Source organism: Amblyraja radiata, chromosome 9, assembly GCF_010909765.2.
Source record: "Amblyraja radiata isolate CabotCenter1 chromosome 9, sAmbRad1.1.pri, whole genome shotgun sequence".
NCBI classification, from domain to species: domain Eukaryota; kingdom Metazoa; phylum Chordata; class Chondrichthyes; order Rajiformes; family Rajidae; genus Amblyraja; species Amblyraja radiata.
The window spans coordinates 35,767,310-35,781,134 of NC_045964.1; the positions used below are offsets into that span (position 1 = coordinate 35,767,310).

The following is a 13,825-nucleotide window of genomic DNA, read 5'->3' on the forward strand; positions in this document are numbered from 1 at the left end:
AACCAATATTTTTAGGCCCAGTCCGCCACTGCCTATGGCTACAGCTAAATAAGTACCAGCTGGGTCCTATTAGCTGATATTGGACTGGACCACCTGAACCTTGTCAGCCAACTCCTTATAAACCCAGGCGTTCCAGCCAGATGAGAGAAGGAAAAGAGTAAGAGGAGAAGCAAAACCAAAACCGTTTCCTGCTTTTAAAGCTATCCCTCCCTATACATGTACCTGTTCACATGTCTTTATAATGGTGTTATAGTTTCTGCCTCAACTAGCTCCTATGGCAACTTGTTTCATATACCCTTCATCCACCTAGAGACCATAGCTGAGAGGGACAAAGTTTAAAGGGAATGTAAGGGGCAATTTTTTTCCCCTTACATAGAGAGTGAGCGTGCCTGGAATGCATTGCCTAGGGTGGAGACAGATACGATAGTGGCATTTGCGAGGCCTTTAGATGGGCACATGTACATGCACGGAATGGAGAGATATGAATCATGTGCAGCAGATGAGAGTTTAATTTACTACCATGCTCGGCACAGACATTGTGGGCCAAAGGGCCTGTTCCTGTGCTGTACTCTTCTATGTTTTGTGTATCGATCATCTAGATTATAACATATATGTTGATGTTCTTAAAATGTTTGTGGTTTAGAGTCAGATGCAGCCAAACGGATTTGATCTGACCTGTGTTAGGAGATTCCATAGGATGATTACCGAGTACTGCAATTAATGCACTCAGGCTGAAGAGTAAAATTGATCATATAATGTATCTGCTGCTAATTGCTCTCCAGTAACCACAACTGAGAATACGTGTTATTGATGCAGAGGGAAGACAAGGTCATTTTCAGCTGTAATTTGTTGTTGGAAGAATAGCCTCCTGACGTTGACCACCTCGACTAATCAATGTGGAATGACCATTTAGCAAAACATTATATCCCAGTATGACTCAATGCTTTCAGGGCATGAGAGTAAAAAGCTTGATTAACAATTTTTACAAACCGCAATTGCAGTATCGTGGATGAAGATCAAGAGATCATAGTTAATTTTTTTGATGCATTCAATGAAAGTGTGTCCATAATTAAAAAATCATGATTTGGGAACTTAATCTACCTAAGATTATGCTCTAAAATTCTCAAGTATCTCGATCTATGGCATTATAGAATTTGTCATTTCAAACCACTTTGTGTTGCTGCCAAGGAAGTCAGCACATGGCAGTAAAGGTCAGTTGGATCTATTGGGCCTCCATTGATCTGTTACATGGCAGTGTGGCTGCTGATGAATTTGTCAGGCCTCATTTGTTCTGTTATTGGTTGCAACTGATCAGGAGACAAATTATGCACTTCTTAATTGAGAACCCAGAGAAATGGATTAATGGGTGTGACAAGTTGTCTAAGGAAACCAATTTCTTTGCTTTATTTACTTTTAAAAATGCCTCATTGTTTCTGCCGGTGGCAAAGATAGTTCATCATTTTGATATCACTTTCACCCATTGATCATGGAGTAATCTGAATAACCTTACTAACCTGAAAATGATTTGCACTTGCACAATATATGCAATGGAATACAAAAAATCCCACTGCGGTGCCCCAATGAGGTGTAAAATGGACACGGGGCATAAGCAAATGAGTTAGAGATAATATAGAGTGGCCAAGAGCTAGGTGAATAAAGTGAGGTTTAGCAAGGTTTTAAGGAGGAGAGGCAGTTGGAGAGCCTGAGGGATTTTAGCAAAGACTTCCAAAATGTGGTCTTGGTTACTGCGGAGATAGATACCAGTAAGAGTTATCAAGTCATGTAACACGGGAAAGGGCCCATCAGCCCTAAATGTCTTTTAAACCTTGTTATTGAACCTGCATGAAATACCTCCTCTGGCAACTTGTTCCACACCCACTACCTATGTATGAAAAAGTTGCTCTTCAGATTCGTATTAAATCTTTTTCATCTTACCTTAAGATGTCCTCTCATTCTTGATACCCTTACCCTGGGAAAAAGACTCTTCATCCACCCTATCAATTCCCCTCATGATTTTATATATCTCTATACAATCATCCCTTAATCTCCAACACTCCAAGGAATAAACGTCCTTATGGTGGTGAGCATCTGGAATGCCCTGCCCGGGGTGGTGATTGAGGCAGATATGATAGTGGAATTTAAGAGACTTTAGGACAGGCATATGAATATGCAGGGCATGGAGGGAAATGGGTTATGTGCAGGCAGATAAGAATCGGTCTTGGCATCATGTTCGACTCACACATTGTGGGCGCAAGGGCCTGTACTTGTGCTGCACTGTTCTACGTTCTATAAGTCCAAGCTTTCCCAACTTCTCCCTATAGCTCAAGCCCTCGAGTACTGGCAACATCCTCGTAAATTTCCTCTGTGCTCTTTCCAGCTTAATGACATCCTTCCTTGAAGTAGGCTGAACAGAATACTCCAAGTGCGGCTTCAACAATGTCTTGTGCAACTGTAACATAATTTCTAGACTTCTATACTCAATTCCCTGACTGATCAACCCAATGTGCCACTTTAGGGACTAATGTAACTGCAAGATCCCATCGCTCTGCAGCACTTTCCAGGACCTAAAGATAGTTATGGGTGAGGTGCTGGATGACTGGAGGGTGGCTAATGTTGTCCTTCTATTTAAGAAGGGCTGCAAAGATAAGCCTGGTAACTATAAACTAGTGAGTTTAGTGTCTGTGTGGGCAAGTTACTGGAGAATATTCTGAGGGATAAGATACAGTATATATGCATTTTGATAGACGGGTTGATTAAGCATGGTTTTGTACATGGGAAATCATTTCAGGGGAAGTAATAGGTCGGAAAGATTAAGAAGAGATCAGAGATTAAGGTCAGGAAAAATCGGGAACAATGTGAGAAGGGTGATGAATACCAAACTAAAGGTGTTATATTTGACTGCACGTAGTTTACAGAACAAGTGGATGAGCTTATAGCACTGTTAGAAATTGGTAGGTACGACATTGTGGACAATACGGACCACATGGAGATGCTGTCCCTCGCCATTAAGGTGCATGTGCCGTGATCTGATGACCTTGGGGTTGTCCTGTCAGCTCAGTCCTGGTGTTCGAAGGAGGAAGAATGGCAATCTCAAGCTTCTCCCTGCAATTCACTCTTTCCTCATGAGGTGGTGCTGGCGATCTCAGTTTATCGTGGCAGCTCAGCTTTGGGCTTGAAAAGGCAACGCTGACGGTCTCTGAGTTATCGTGGCAGCTCATTCTTTGCCTCTGTATGTGGGCGATGTCTCCTGTTGTCCATGGGCAGGAAGAGACACTGGCATTGCAAGCTTTCCCTGGCCACCCAGTCTTATTAAAGGTGCTGGCTGTTTAGGGCTTCTTCCTGAGAGCTCAGTCTTGACTACAAGGTTGCGCTGGTGGTCTCGGGTTTGGCCCTGTGGCTCAGGGCCTCCCCCTTCCCCCTCCCCATCCCCCTCCTCCTTCCCCTTCCCCTTTCCCCCTCCCCCTTCCCCCCTCCCCTTCCCCCCTCCCTCCCCCCTCCCCTTTGCCCCCTCCCCCAGCTGCAGAAATGGGCAGAGAATTGGCAGATGGAGTTTAACCTGAGCAAGTATGAGGTGTTACACTTTGGGAGGTTGAATATAAGGGGAAAGTATACAGTTAATGACATAACAGCACTGATGGACCGAGCGATCTTGGAGTCCAAGCTCGTAGCTCATTGAAGGTGGCAGCACAAGTAGATAAGGTGGCTAAGAAGGCGAATTGCCTTCATAGGTTGGGACATTGAGAATAAGATTCAGGATGTTATAACGCACCTTTATCGGACTTTGATTAGATATAATTTAGATAGATAGATATAGATAGATATGATTTATTGCCACACAACTAGGGTTGGTGGAAATTTGGGTTTCCACCCATTATGTCATATTTGTAATATTACGTGCAGTTCTGGTCACTCCATTACAGGAAGGATGCGGAGGCTTTGGAAAGGGCGCAGAGGAGGTTTACTGGAATGATGCCTGGATTAGGGAGTATTAGCTACAGGGAGAGACTTGGCGAGTTGGAGAGACTTGGATTGTTTTCTCTGGAATGCTGGAGCTTGCGGGGAGACCTGTTTGCAGTATATAAAATAATGAGAGGCATAGATGGGGTAAATAGTCAGAATTTATATCCCAGGATGGAGAATTCAAACACTAGAGGGCACAGCTTTAAGTTGAGAGAGGCAAAGTTTTGAGGTGATGTGCAGGGCCTGGGATGCACTGCTGGGTTGAGGGGTGGAGGTAAATATGACAGTGACTTCAGGGACTTTTGGATAGGCATATACATATGAAGGGAATGGAGGGATATGGATTATGCGCAGGTGGATAAGAGATGACTTGACATCATGTTCAGTGCAGACATTGTGGGTCGAACGGCCTGTTCTTGTGCTGTATTGTTCTATGTTCTATTAGAACTGTACCTAAAGGATCAGTTAATAACTTTTTTCCCCAAAAAGGTTACCTTAAAACGATTTACATTTTTACTGGTTAGTAACATTGAACCTGGCTCATCGGGTATTTTGGATGAGAAACTGCCAAATCTGGTTATCATATCATGTACGTGTAACATTTACCAAATAACTGCTTCCTTCTGTTATACATACTAAAAGAGGGAAAATGTGAATATTTTAATGCATCACCAGATTGATTTTTAAATTAATTACACTTTCCATCAGAAAGCCAAGAACATCTGACTGAAATTTAAATGAAGTCGAGGATTCCCATTAAATAAAATTAAAAGGAAGATATTTTTCTACAGCAACCAGACATCCTGATCACACCGTGAGTTTGACATACCTACTCCATACCATTCCAACTGAGATTGAATTGACTATTTTCAAATGGATAACCCACCAGAACCATGAAATCAGAAGACCACCTCCAATTTTTCCATAGGCCTCATTAATATTATCAGAGGAAGTTCACAGGACATATTTAAAATGCTGATATGTGTAGAGCAAATATTTCCTTCAGAATTCTGCAGCACGAGTTGCTGCCTTACAGCGCTTGCAGCGCCAGTGACCCGGGTTCGATCCATACTACAGGTGCTGTCTGTATGGAGTTAGTACGTTCTCCCTGTGACCGTGTGGGTTTTATCCGAGATCTTCGGTTTCCTCCCACACTCCAAAGATGTACAGGTATGTAGGTAAATTGGCTTAGTAAATGTAAAAATTGTTCCTAGTGTGTGTAGGATAGTGCTAATGTGTGGGGATCACTGGTCAGCGCAGACCCAGTGGGCCAAAGGTCCTATTTCCGTGCTGTATCTCTATACTAAACTAAACTAAATGCCCGCAGGGGAAGATGCAATGGAGTTGGCGCCTTGTTGTATGTGAGGAGATAGTTATTTGAGGAAGAGAAGAGAAGGGAAGATTCAGAAATGAACTACTGGAAGTAGAGCTAAGAAGGAATGTTTTAAGCAAAGTTGACAGCAGATGCAGAGTGATCACCCTGTTTGAGTGGTCTCCAGCTGATGATTAATTAGAATCCACTCAATGGAATCCACACAGTCAAATCCACTACTATGTAATAATCTAAACAGGCTGTAATCCTACAGGGAAAGATCATGTAGCACTTGACTATCCACCAGTTTATAGTTAAGTGGTAAGCAGGAAGTCGCACAGAACAATCAAAGGGCATATCAAAGGCCGGCACGGTGGCACAGCAGTAGAGTTGCTGCCTTACAGTGCCAGATACCCAGGTTCAATACTGATTATGGGTGTTCGTCTGTACATTCTCGCTGTGACTTGCGTTGGTTTTCTCCGGGATCTCTGGTGTCCTGCTATGCTCCAAAAACATACAGGTTTGCAGGCTAATTGGCTTGGTATAATCGTAAATTGTCCCTAGTGTGCGTAGGAAAGCGTTAATGTGCGGGGATTGCTGGTCTGCTTGGACTCAATGGGCCGAAGGGCCTGTTTCCACTCTGTATCTCTAAACTAAATTAAACTAAAGCAACAAGTCTGACTTGTAACTTTCCATGTTAAGCTCAAAGAAACAACTTGACACCATTTTACATTTACCTAAAATACATTTCAGTCAAAGTTCTGCTTCAGCATGATAGCTGGGACGAACACAACCCTGTCCTCATCAACGGAACTGCTGTGGCGATCGTTGACAGCTTCAAGTTCTAAGGCATCCATTTCACCAGAAACCAAATCTGGTCCCTTCACATTGTTGTGGTGATCAAATATGTAAGCACATTTACTTTCCTAAGTGTCTGAGTAGATTCAATATGTCCACAAGGATTCCCTTGAACCTCTGCAGGTGTACTACAGAAAGTATTCTGACAGGATGCATCTCAGCCTAGTGTAGCAACTGTTCTGCTCTTGATCCCCTGAACTGCAGAGAGTGGTGAACAGGCTAGTCCATCACAGGTTTATCACTTCCTTCAACCCAGTCCATCTTAATGATTCGTTGCATCTGGAAGGTTCAGAGTATCATCAAGGATGCCTGCGGCCCTGGCTATTTCTTTTTCTCTCTTCTACTATCTTGGAGAAGGTAGAGGAGCTTTAAAGCCTGGATATCCACATTTAATATCAGCTTCTTCCCCACAGTTATCGGACTCCTAAACTAGTCACCTCTTCCTCATTCCAGTCCCAGAGATACTGTCACATACTGTCACTCTTAACGTTCTCTCATTTGTTTACTCCATTAGTGCACCAGTATTTTTTTGCACAACTTCAGATTGCACTGCAATCTTTGCACCATTCTGTTGTATTCTATTTGCCGTTATATTTATTGTTGTGTCGATCATCATGTATACTTTGTACTGTATGAGCTTTATGCTAACAGGGAATTTTATTGAATCTGAAGTTCGGATCAATGAGATGCATATCAGAAGGGGCAGTCCTGTGTCCCATGGGTGGATTGAGGATACCCAGCAGGACCACCATAAGGAGTTTGTGCATGTGCGTGTTTGACAAGGAGTGCTGGTAGAGGATGGTTCCAGTTCACTCTCCCAGCTGTGAGAATCCCTGTACTATGAAAAATTTGACTGCATGAGATTTGAAGGATACGGGCTAAACGCAGATAGATGGGACTAGTGTAGATTGGCCATCTTGCTCGGCTTGGGCAAGTTGGGCCGAAGGGCCTGTTTCTATGCTACAGTATAAGACTCTACGAGATGACCACTGCAAGCACTATCTAATGAGCCAAATCCACTCTTGTATGCACCCAAACACTCCTCAAACCTACCATACCTCAATGCTCCTACACCACGCTCCACCATCACCCCACCATTGATATTCTACCTCCACCACCTACTGAGTGTGTGCTGGTACGTTTGATTGGTGTGCCGGATGCTGGCATAGCTTTACAACATGTGTGCCTTACTGAACGAGTTCACTAATATCATGCATTTCTGGCCAGCCAGCCAGAGGTCAGCCTTGAATGCTAGCAACATCGAAGGATTTTTTTCAATTAAATAGGATTGCACGACTGCATTCAAAGAGTATGATTGTGGATTAATGTGACTGATGCTGTGGATGTCATGTAATTCTTACGATGATTGAGTATAATCACAATGTAACGTTTATTCATACATTGAGAATTTTCTTCTCTGCGTGGTCTGCTCATAATATTTGTAATGGCAACCTCAGATGCAGGATGGGCTTTAGAATATGGGCAGAGTCATTGGTTAAAAAAAAAAAGTGCTACATGTTGCCCATCCGCCAGTATGTGTGGTTGAATGTAGCAGGAATGGGTGAAAGAATGTTAGTTAAAAGTGATTGCTAGTGCAGAGAAGCGTGACACTACATTAATCACATATGTTTGTTATGAGCTGAGTGAACATCGTGTTTCCGCTGCTGATACTTTGTCAGTTTTTCCCTTATTGTGCACCTTGAATTATTCAATTGCTATAATGGCTTACAATGGAATCATTTAATCAGATGTATATTCTTCACTGCCTCACCTCCAGGTGCCTCCTTTAATGTTTGCAAAAATCTCCACATGAACAGTTAGATTCTTAAGCGGGGCCATCATTTTGGTGGCCATCGTATTTCTCCTGCTACATTCTAGGCTCTGCTTCATGGTCTTCAGATTCTGGGCCTCTAGGCACTGGCTGCGGTCTTTGTTTGTCAATGTTCGCACAAGCATCAAATCTCATCTTCAGGAGACTGATTGTATTTTCCAATCTGACTAGTATCTTATTTGGCATTCATTGATCAGCATTCAGCTATTGTAGCTGAAGAACACATTGGTGTGAGAAGCCACAGACATAGAAAGAAAGATTTGTTCTCCAGGATACATCCTTCTGGACATTGTGAACTCTCTTAACATGAATGAGTTATGTGTACATCTTGAAAATATGGCATTCACCATCAAGACATCTTTGCCGATGGGCATGTCCTAGCCTCTAACTCCAAAGTCCCTACCTCACTTTAAATATCAAGCCAAATCCAGAACAGCACCACCAACATAGAACATTAAACACAGAACATCAGCTTTGACCCACAATATCTGTGCCAAAAATAATGCCAAGATGAACTGATCTAAAGTGCCTGCATAAATATTTCATATCCCTCCTTCATATCCTGTCTAAAAGCCTCATAAATGCCACTATCGCATGCATCCACCATCACCACTGGCAATATATTCCAGGCACCCACCACCTTATGTATAAAAATAACCTGACCCACACATCTTTGTATTTCTATTCTGGGGAAAAGATTCTGCCGCCTACCTACTTACGTCTCCCATAATTTTATATACTTCGACATTATTATATACTACATAATTTTATCAATGCTGTTGAGAACTTTGCATTTAATTGTATACTTTCCCCCTACATTTGACCTCCCAAAGTGCAACACCACACAATTGCTTGGATTAAACTCCATCTGCCATTTCTCCACCCAATTATGTCGATAATCTGATTAATAGTGTGCTGACAGCTTGTTCAATAGGAAGACACCCATTTAGTTGCATTCTGATCATTATTAGAATGCACTGCATCCTAGATAAGATCAGCCCATTGCTAATTGTCCCTAGGAAGATGGTGGTAAGCTCGCACCATGAAACTCTCCAACAATGCTGATCTCCGACAAGAGAAAGCTTATCTTATTGATTTTTAATGGCATTACTATAGTCCATGTTCTCACACCATCAACATGAGCAGTCTTGCTCCCCATCAGCCTTACTGTGAAGTTATCCCACAGTGCGATTATGGAGGGAGTTCCTGGATTTCCAAGGATTGTGTGTGATTTGGAGGGTAACATGTTCATGCTGTCAACATGGGAAAAGGTCATTCAGCCCACCGCATCCGTGCCAGCTGTTGGGTACCCACTATATTAATCCCATCGTCAAGCATTTGGCCAGTAGTCATCAATGACAAAGCAAAGTGCTGGTCAAGATGCCACTTATATCCTGTTAGCAATTCTGCTTTCACCATTTTCTTCAGCTGTGCATTTCATGCATCACCACTCTCTGGCTAATAAAGATCCCCTTCAGATCCGTTATCTTAAATTTATGTCATCTAATTTTATTCTCCTCTGAAAAGGGGAAAAGATTCCTGTTTTCTATCCAGTCTATACATCTTTATAATTGAGTAAAAATTTGAAATATTATCCATCATCTTCAGCCGCTGGTTACCTCCACCTATCACGTGCCGGCCCCTTTTTGTTCTCCACTCCTCACTCCTCCACCTGACTCCATCCACTAATCCACTCCTCCTCACCTGTATCATGTGGCACACCTTGCCCCACCCCTCTTAGCCCTTTATACAGGTCATCTACCATCCACTCAGTCCAGAGGCAAAGTCTCAATCTGAAACGTCAACTGTCCATTTCCTTCCACAGATGTTGACTGATCCTCAGAGGCCCTCCAGCAGTTTGTTTTTTGTTTGTAAATCATCCCTCCTGATTTCCATATTAGCCAGTCATTAGATATTCATGTTCCACAATTAAATCTCAATTTTCACTGAAGTACCAAAGCTGTAGTTTTGTTGGATAGGTCATTGAGCTTTCTACATAACAAACTGGGGAGCACTGATTTGAACGAATGAATGAATGAATGAATGAATGAATGAATGAATGAATGAATGAATGAATGAATGAATGAATAAGTTTATTGGCCAAGTTTATACACATATAAGGAATTTGCCTTGGTGCTCCGCTTGCAAGTAACAACACGACATACAGTAAACCATTAAGAATAAAATATAAAACATTAAAACATTAAGAATTAAACATTATAGTTTAAACATGTGAATGAAATAAAATACCAGAGCAAAAGGAGGCTGCAGACTTTTGGTTATAGAGTAGAGGTACTGCTCGTGGAAAAAAGCTGTTTTTATGTCTGGCTGAGGTGGCCTTTACGGTCCGGAGTCGCCTTCCAGAGGGAAGTGCTTCAAAGAGTTTGTGGCCAGGATGAGAGGGCTCAGAGATGATCTTACCCGCTCACTTTCTGGCCCTTGCAGTGAACAGTTCGTCAATGGGGGGAAGATTGCAGCCAACAACCTTCTCAGCTGATCAAACGATTCGCTGCAGCCTCCAGCTGTGGTGCTTGATGGCTGAGCCAAACCAGACCATGATAGAGAAGGTGAGGACAGATTCTACGGTGGCCGTATAGAATTGGACCATCATTGCCTGTGGCAGATTGTGTTTCCTCAGCTGCCGACAGAACTACATCCTCTGTTGGGCCTTTTTAACTGTGGAGTCGATGGTGGCCCCCCATTTAAGGTCCTTGGAGATGATGGTTCCAAGGAACTTAAAGAACTCCACAGATGTGACTGTGGTGTTGTTGATGGTGAGTGGGGGGAGGGGAGGGGAGCTCTCTTAAAATCTACAATCAATTCCACTGTCTTAAGGGCATTGAGCTCCAGGTTGTTACGAAGGCACCGGGACGCGAGCTGTGCCACTTCCTGTCTGTAGGCAGATTCCTCCCCATCCTGGATCAGTCCAATCAGGGTTGTGTCGTCCGCAAACTTGAGAAGCTTGACAGAGGAGTCTGTGGAGGTGCAGTCGTTGGTGTAGAGAGAGTAAAGGAGAGGAGAGTACACAGCCGTGTGGTGCTCCTATGCTGAGGGTCAGCGGGTCTGAGATGTGCTTTCCCAGCCTCACATGCTGCTTCCTGTCTGTCAGGAAGTTGGTGATCCACTGCCTGAGGAATTCAGGCACAGTAAACTGGGAGAGTTTGGAGTGTAGTAGCTCTGGCACGATGGTGTTGAAAATAGAGCTAAAATCCACAAACAAAATCCTTGCATAGGTCCCCTGGTGGTCTAGGTGCTGGAGGATGAAGTGCAGGCCTAGGTAGACTGCTTCAGCCACTGATTATTGGCCCGGTATGCAAACTGCAGAGGGTCCAGCAGGGGGTTTGTGATATTTTTCAGCTGGGCCAGCACAAGTCTTTCAAGGGTCTTCATGTCTACAAAGGTCAGTGCGACAGGCCTGTAGTCATAAAGACCGGTAATCTTTTTGGGTACAGGGACAATAGTAGAGGCTTTGAAGACTTTGACTGACTTTAATTCCAGAGATTCAGTTGCTGCCATTCTCACACTATAAGCATTCCTTGGAAAAATTACTGCTCCAAGGGGCTCTGATCTTAGCTTTCACAAAATAGAACTTCACGGCTGAGTGACAGTTCTGATCTGAAGCATTTAAGTGTAAGTTTTGATCTTTCTAGCTTTGATTAAAACTAATGAGCTCATTTAATTCAAAATGAGAATCTCTGGTAAGAAAAATAAGGTTGATGTGATTGGATTAGAGGGATGAATTAAACTCTTACAGTTGAAGTTTTTGCCTAGATAGTGCATTATAGGCTACATGAAATAAAATTAAAAAGCTGTTGGCACATTATAGAAAGTTAGATGAGAAGAATTTTATGCTAATTCATTTTCTAATCAGTAGAAGCGAAAGCACTAAATTTTTAGCATTGCACCACATTGGTTGTGAATAAGGGAAAATGATTCAGACTTTAGAAAGTCAAAAAGATTTTTGTAAAAATAACTATCCTGTAGCACATCATTACATAGCTCAACTTTCACAACATGAATTCCATACTTAAAAAGTGCATTGTCTTTCATATATTTTAATTGATATCTCACATTTGATCTGCTCAATAAAAATGAATGTGTTGTCAGTGAGTATCAACCATAGCAAACTGTTACTACTTACTGTATGAAGATGTTTGCCATATCTGTTTTGTTGTGAAGTAGTCCTTAAAGTTTTGATATTACATGTTGACTAATTTCTGTCTCAGCTACGATATTTTATCACAAAAAGGTAAGATTAGGACTGTGAAACTGAGTTTTCCATCGGGAAATTAAAGTGTCATCAATATAATAATCTATATGAAGAATACATCGTGCAAGCTAAATACATTCAAATTCTTTTTATGTAATGTTCCTCTTTCTTTTTGGGGTACTTTTTAGACAATAGACAATAGACAATAGGTGCAGGAGTAGGTCATTCGGTCCTTCGAGCCAGCTGTGATCATGGTTGATCATCCACAATCAGTACCCCGTTCCTGCATTCTCCCAATATCCCTTGACTCCGCTATCTTTAAGAGCTCTATCTAATTCTCTCTTGAAAGCATCCAGAGAATTGGCCTCCACTGACTTCAGAGGCAGAGAGTTCCACATATTCACAACTCTCTAGGTGATAAAGTGTTTCTTCTTCTCTGTTCTAAATGGCCTACCCCTTATTCTCAAACTGTGGCCCCTGGTTCTAGACTCCCCCAACATCGGGAACATGTTTCCTGCCTCTAGCGTGTCCAACCCTTTATAATCTTATATGTTTCAATAAGATATCCTCTCATCCTTCCAGTGTATACAAGCCCATTTGCTCCATTATTTTAACAGGTGACAGTCCCGCCATCCTGGGAGTTAACCTTGTGAACCAAGGCTGCACTCCCTCAATAGCAAGAATACCCTTCCTCAAATTTGGAGACCAAAACTGCACACAATACTCCAGGTGTGGTCTCACTAGGGCCCTGTACAACTGTAGAAGGACATCTTTGCTCCTATACTCAACTCCTCTTGTTATGAAGGCCAACATGCCATTAGCTTTCTTCACTGCCTGCTTCACCTGCATGCTTACTTTCAGTGACTGATGAACAAGGACACCCAGATCTCGTTGTACTTCCCCTATTCCTAACTTGACACCAGATAATAATCTGCCTTCCTGTTCTTGCCACCAAAGTGGATAACCTCACATTTATCCACATTATACTGCATCTGCCATGCATCTGCCCACTCACCCAACCTGTCCAAGTCACCCTGCATCCTCATAGCATCCTCCTCACAGTTCACACTGTCACCCAGTTTTGTGTCATCTGCTAATTTGCTAATGTTACTCTTAATCCCTTCATCTAAATCATTAATGTATATTGTAAATAGCTGTGGTCCCAGCACCGAGCCTTACGGTACTCCTGATTTCAAATTTAATGATTGGCTTGTCCAATAAATAATTGTGCTACCAAGTTACAACAACAAAAATCCATTAAATGGATCTCCTTTACTGGCGGCTAGTGGTGACAGAAACATTAATCACAAAAGAAATATCCAAATATATTTGCTAACAAAATCGTGACATTCATGCTTTTTTATCCCACTGTAGAATCCACTAGCTCAATTTTACTAACTATTGACAACACCTTGGAACGATCATTTTTTATCAGAATGAAGTCAACACTGACCAAGCGGGGAATTCATATCAAATCATCAGGCTTTAAGGTAAATAACTATTTAATCATTTCTCACTGTGATTATATTTCAGTTGCCAGAAATCCACAATGTTTGTGGTTGAATGTATGATGTGTTACAATTTGTAAGTTATTTTCTTCAGCTGTGGGTCTTTCATTTGGATGCCAGGTTCTTGCTTTAAAATCTTGGAGTGA

At 42.2% G+C, this 13,825-nt stretch overlaps 1 protein-coding gene across 5 annotated transcripts in view; it reads left to right on the forward strand.

The window, feature by feature from the left end:
- Positions 1-13,825, forward strand: part of npas3 (neuronal PAS domain protein 3) — an 831,055-nt gene that overhangs the window by 765,080 nt on the left and 52,150 nt on the right. For all 5 annotated transcript variants that reach the window (XM_033027104.1, XM_033027103.1, XM_033027107.1 and 2 more), the window contains one exon: positions 13,546-13,661. In XM_033027104.1, coding sequence (XP_032882995.1) covers positions 13,546-13,661 — 116 coding nt within the window. The remainder of the gene's footprint in view (positions 1-13,545; positions 13,662-13,825) is intronic.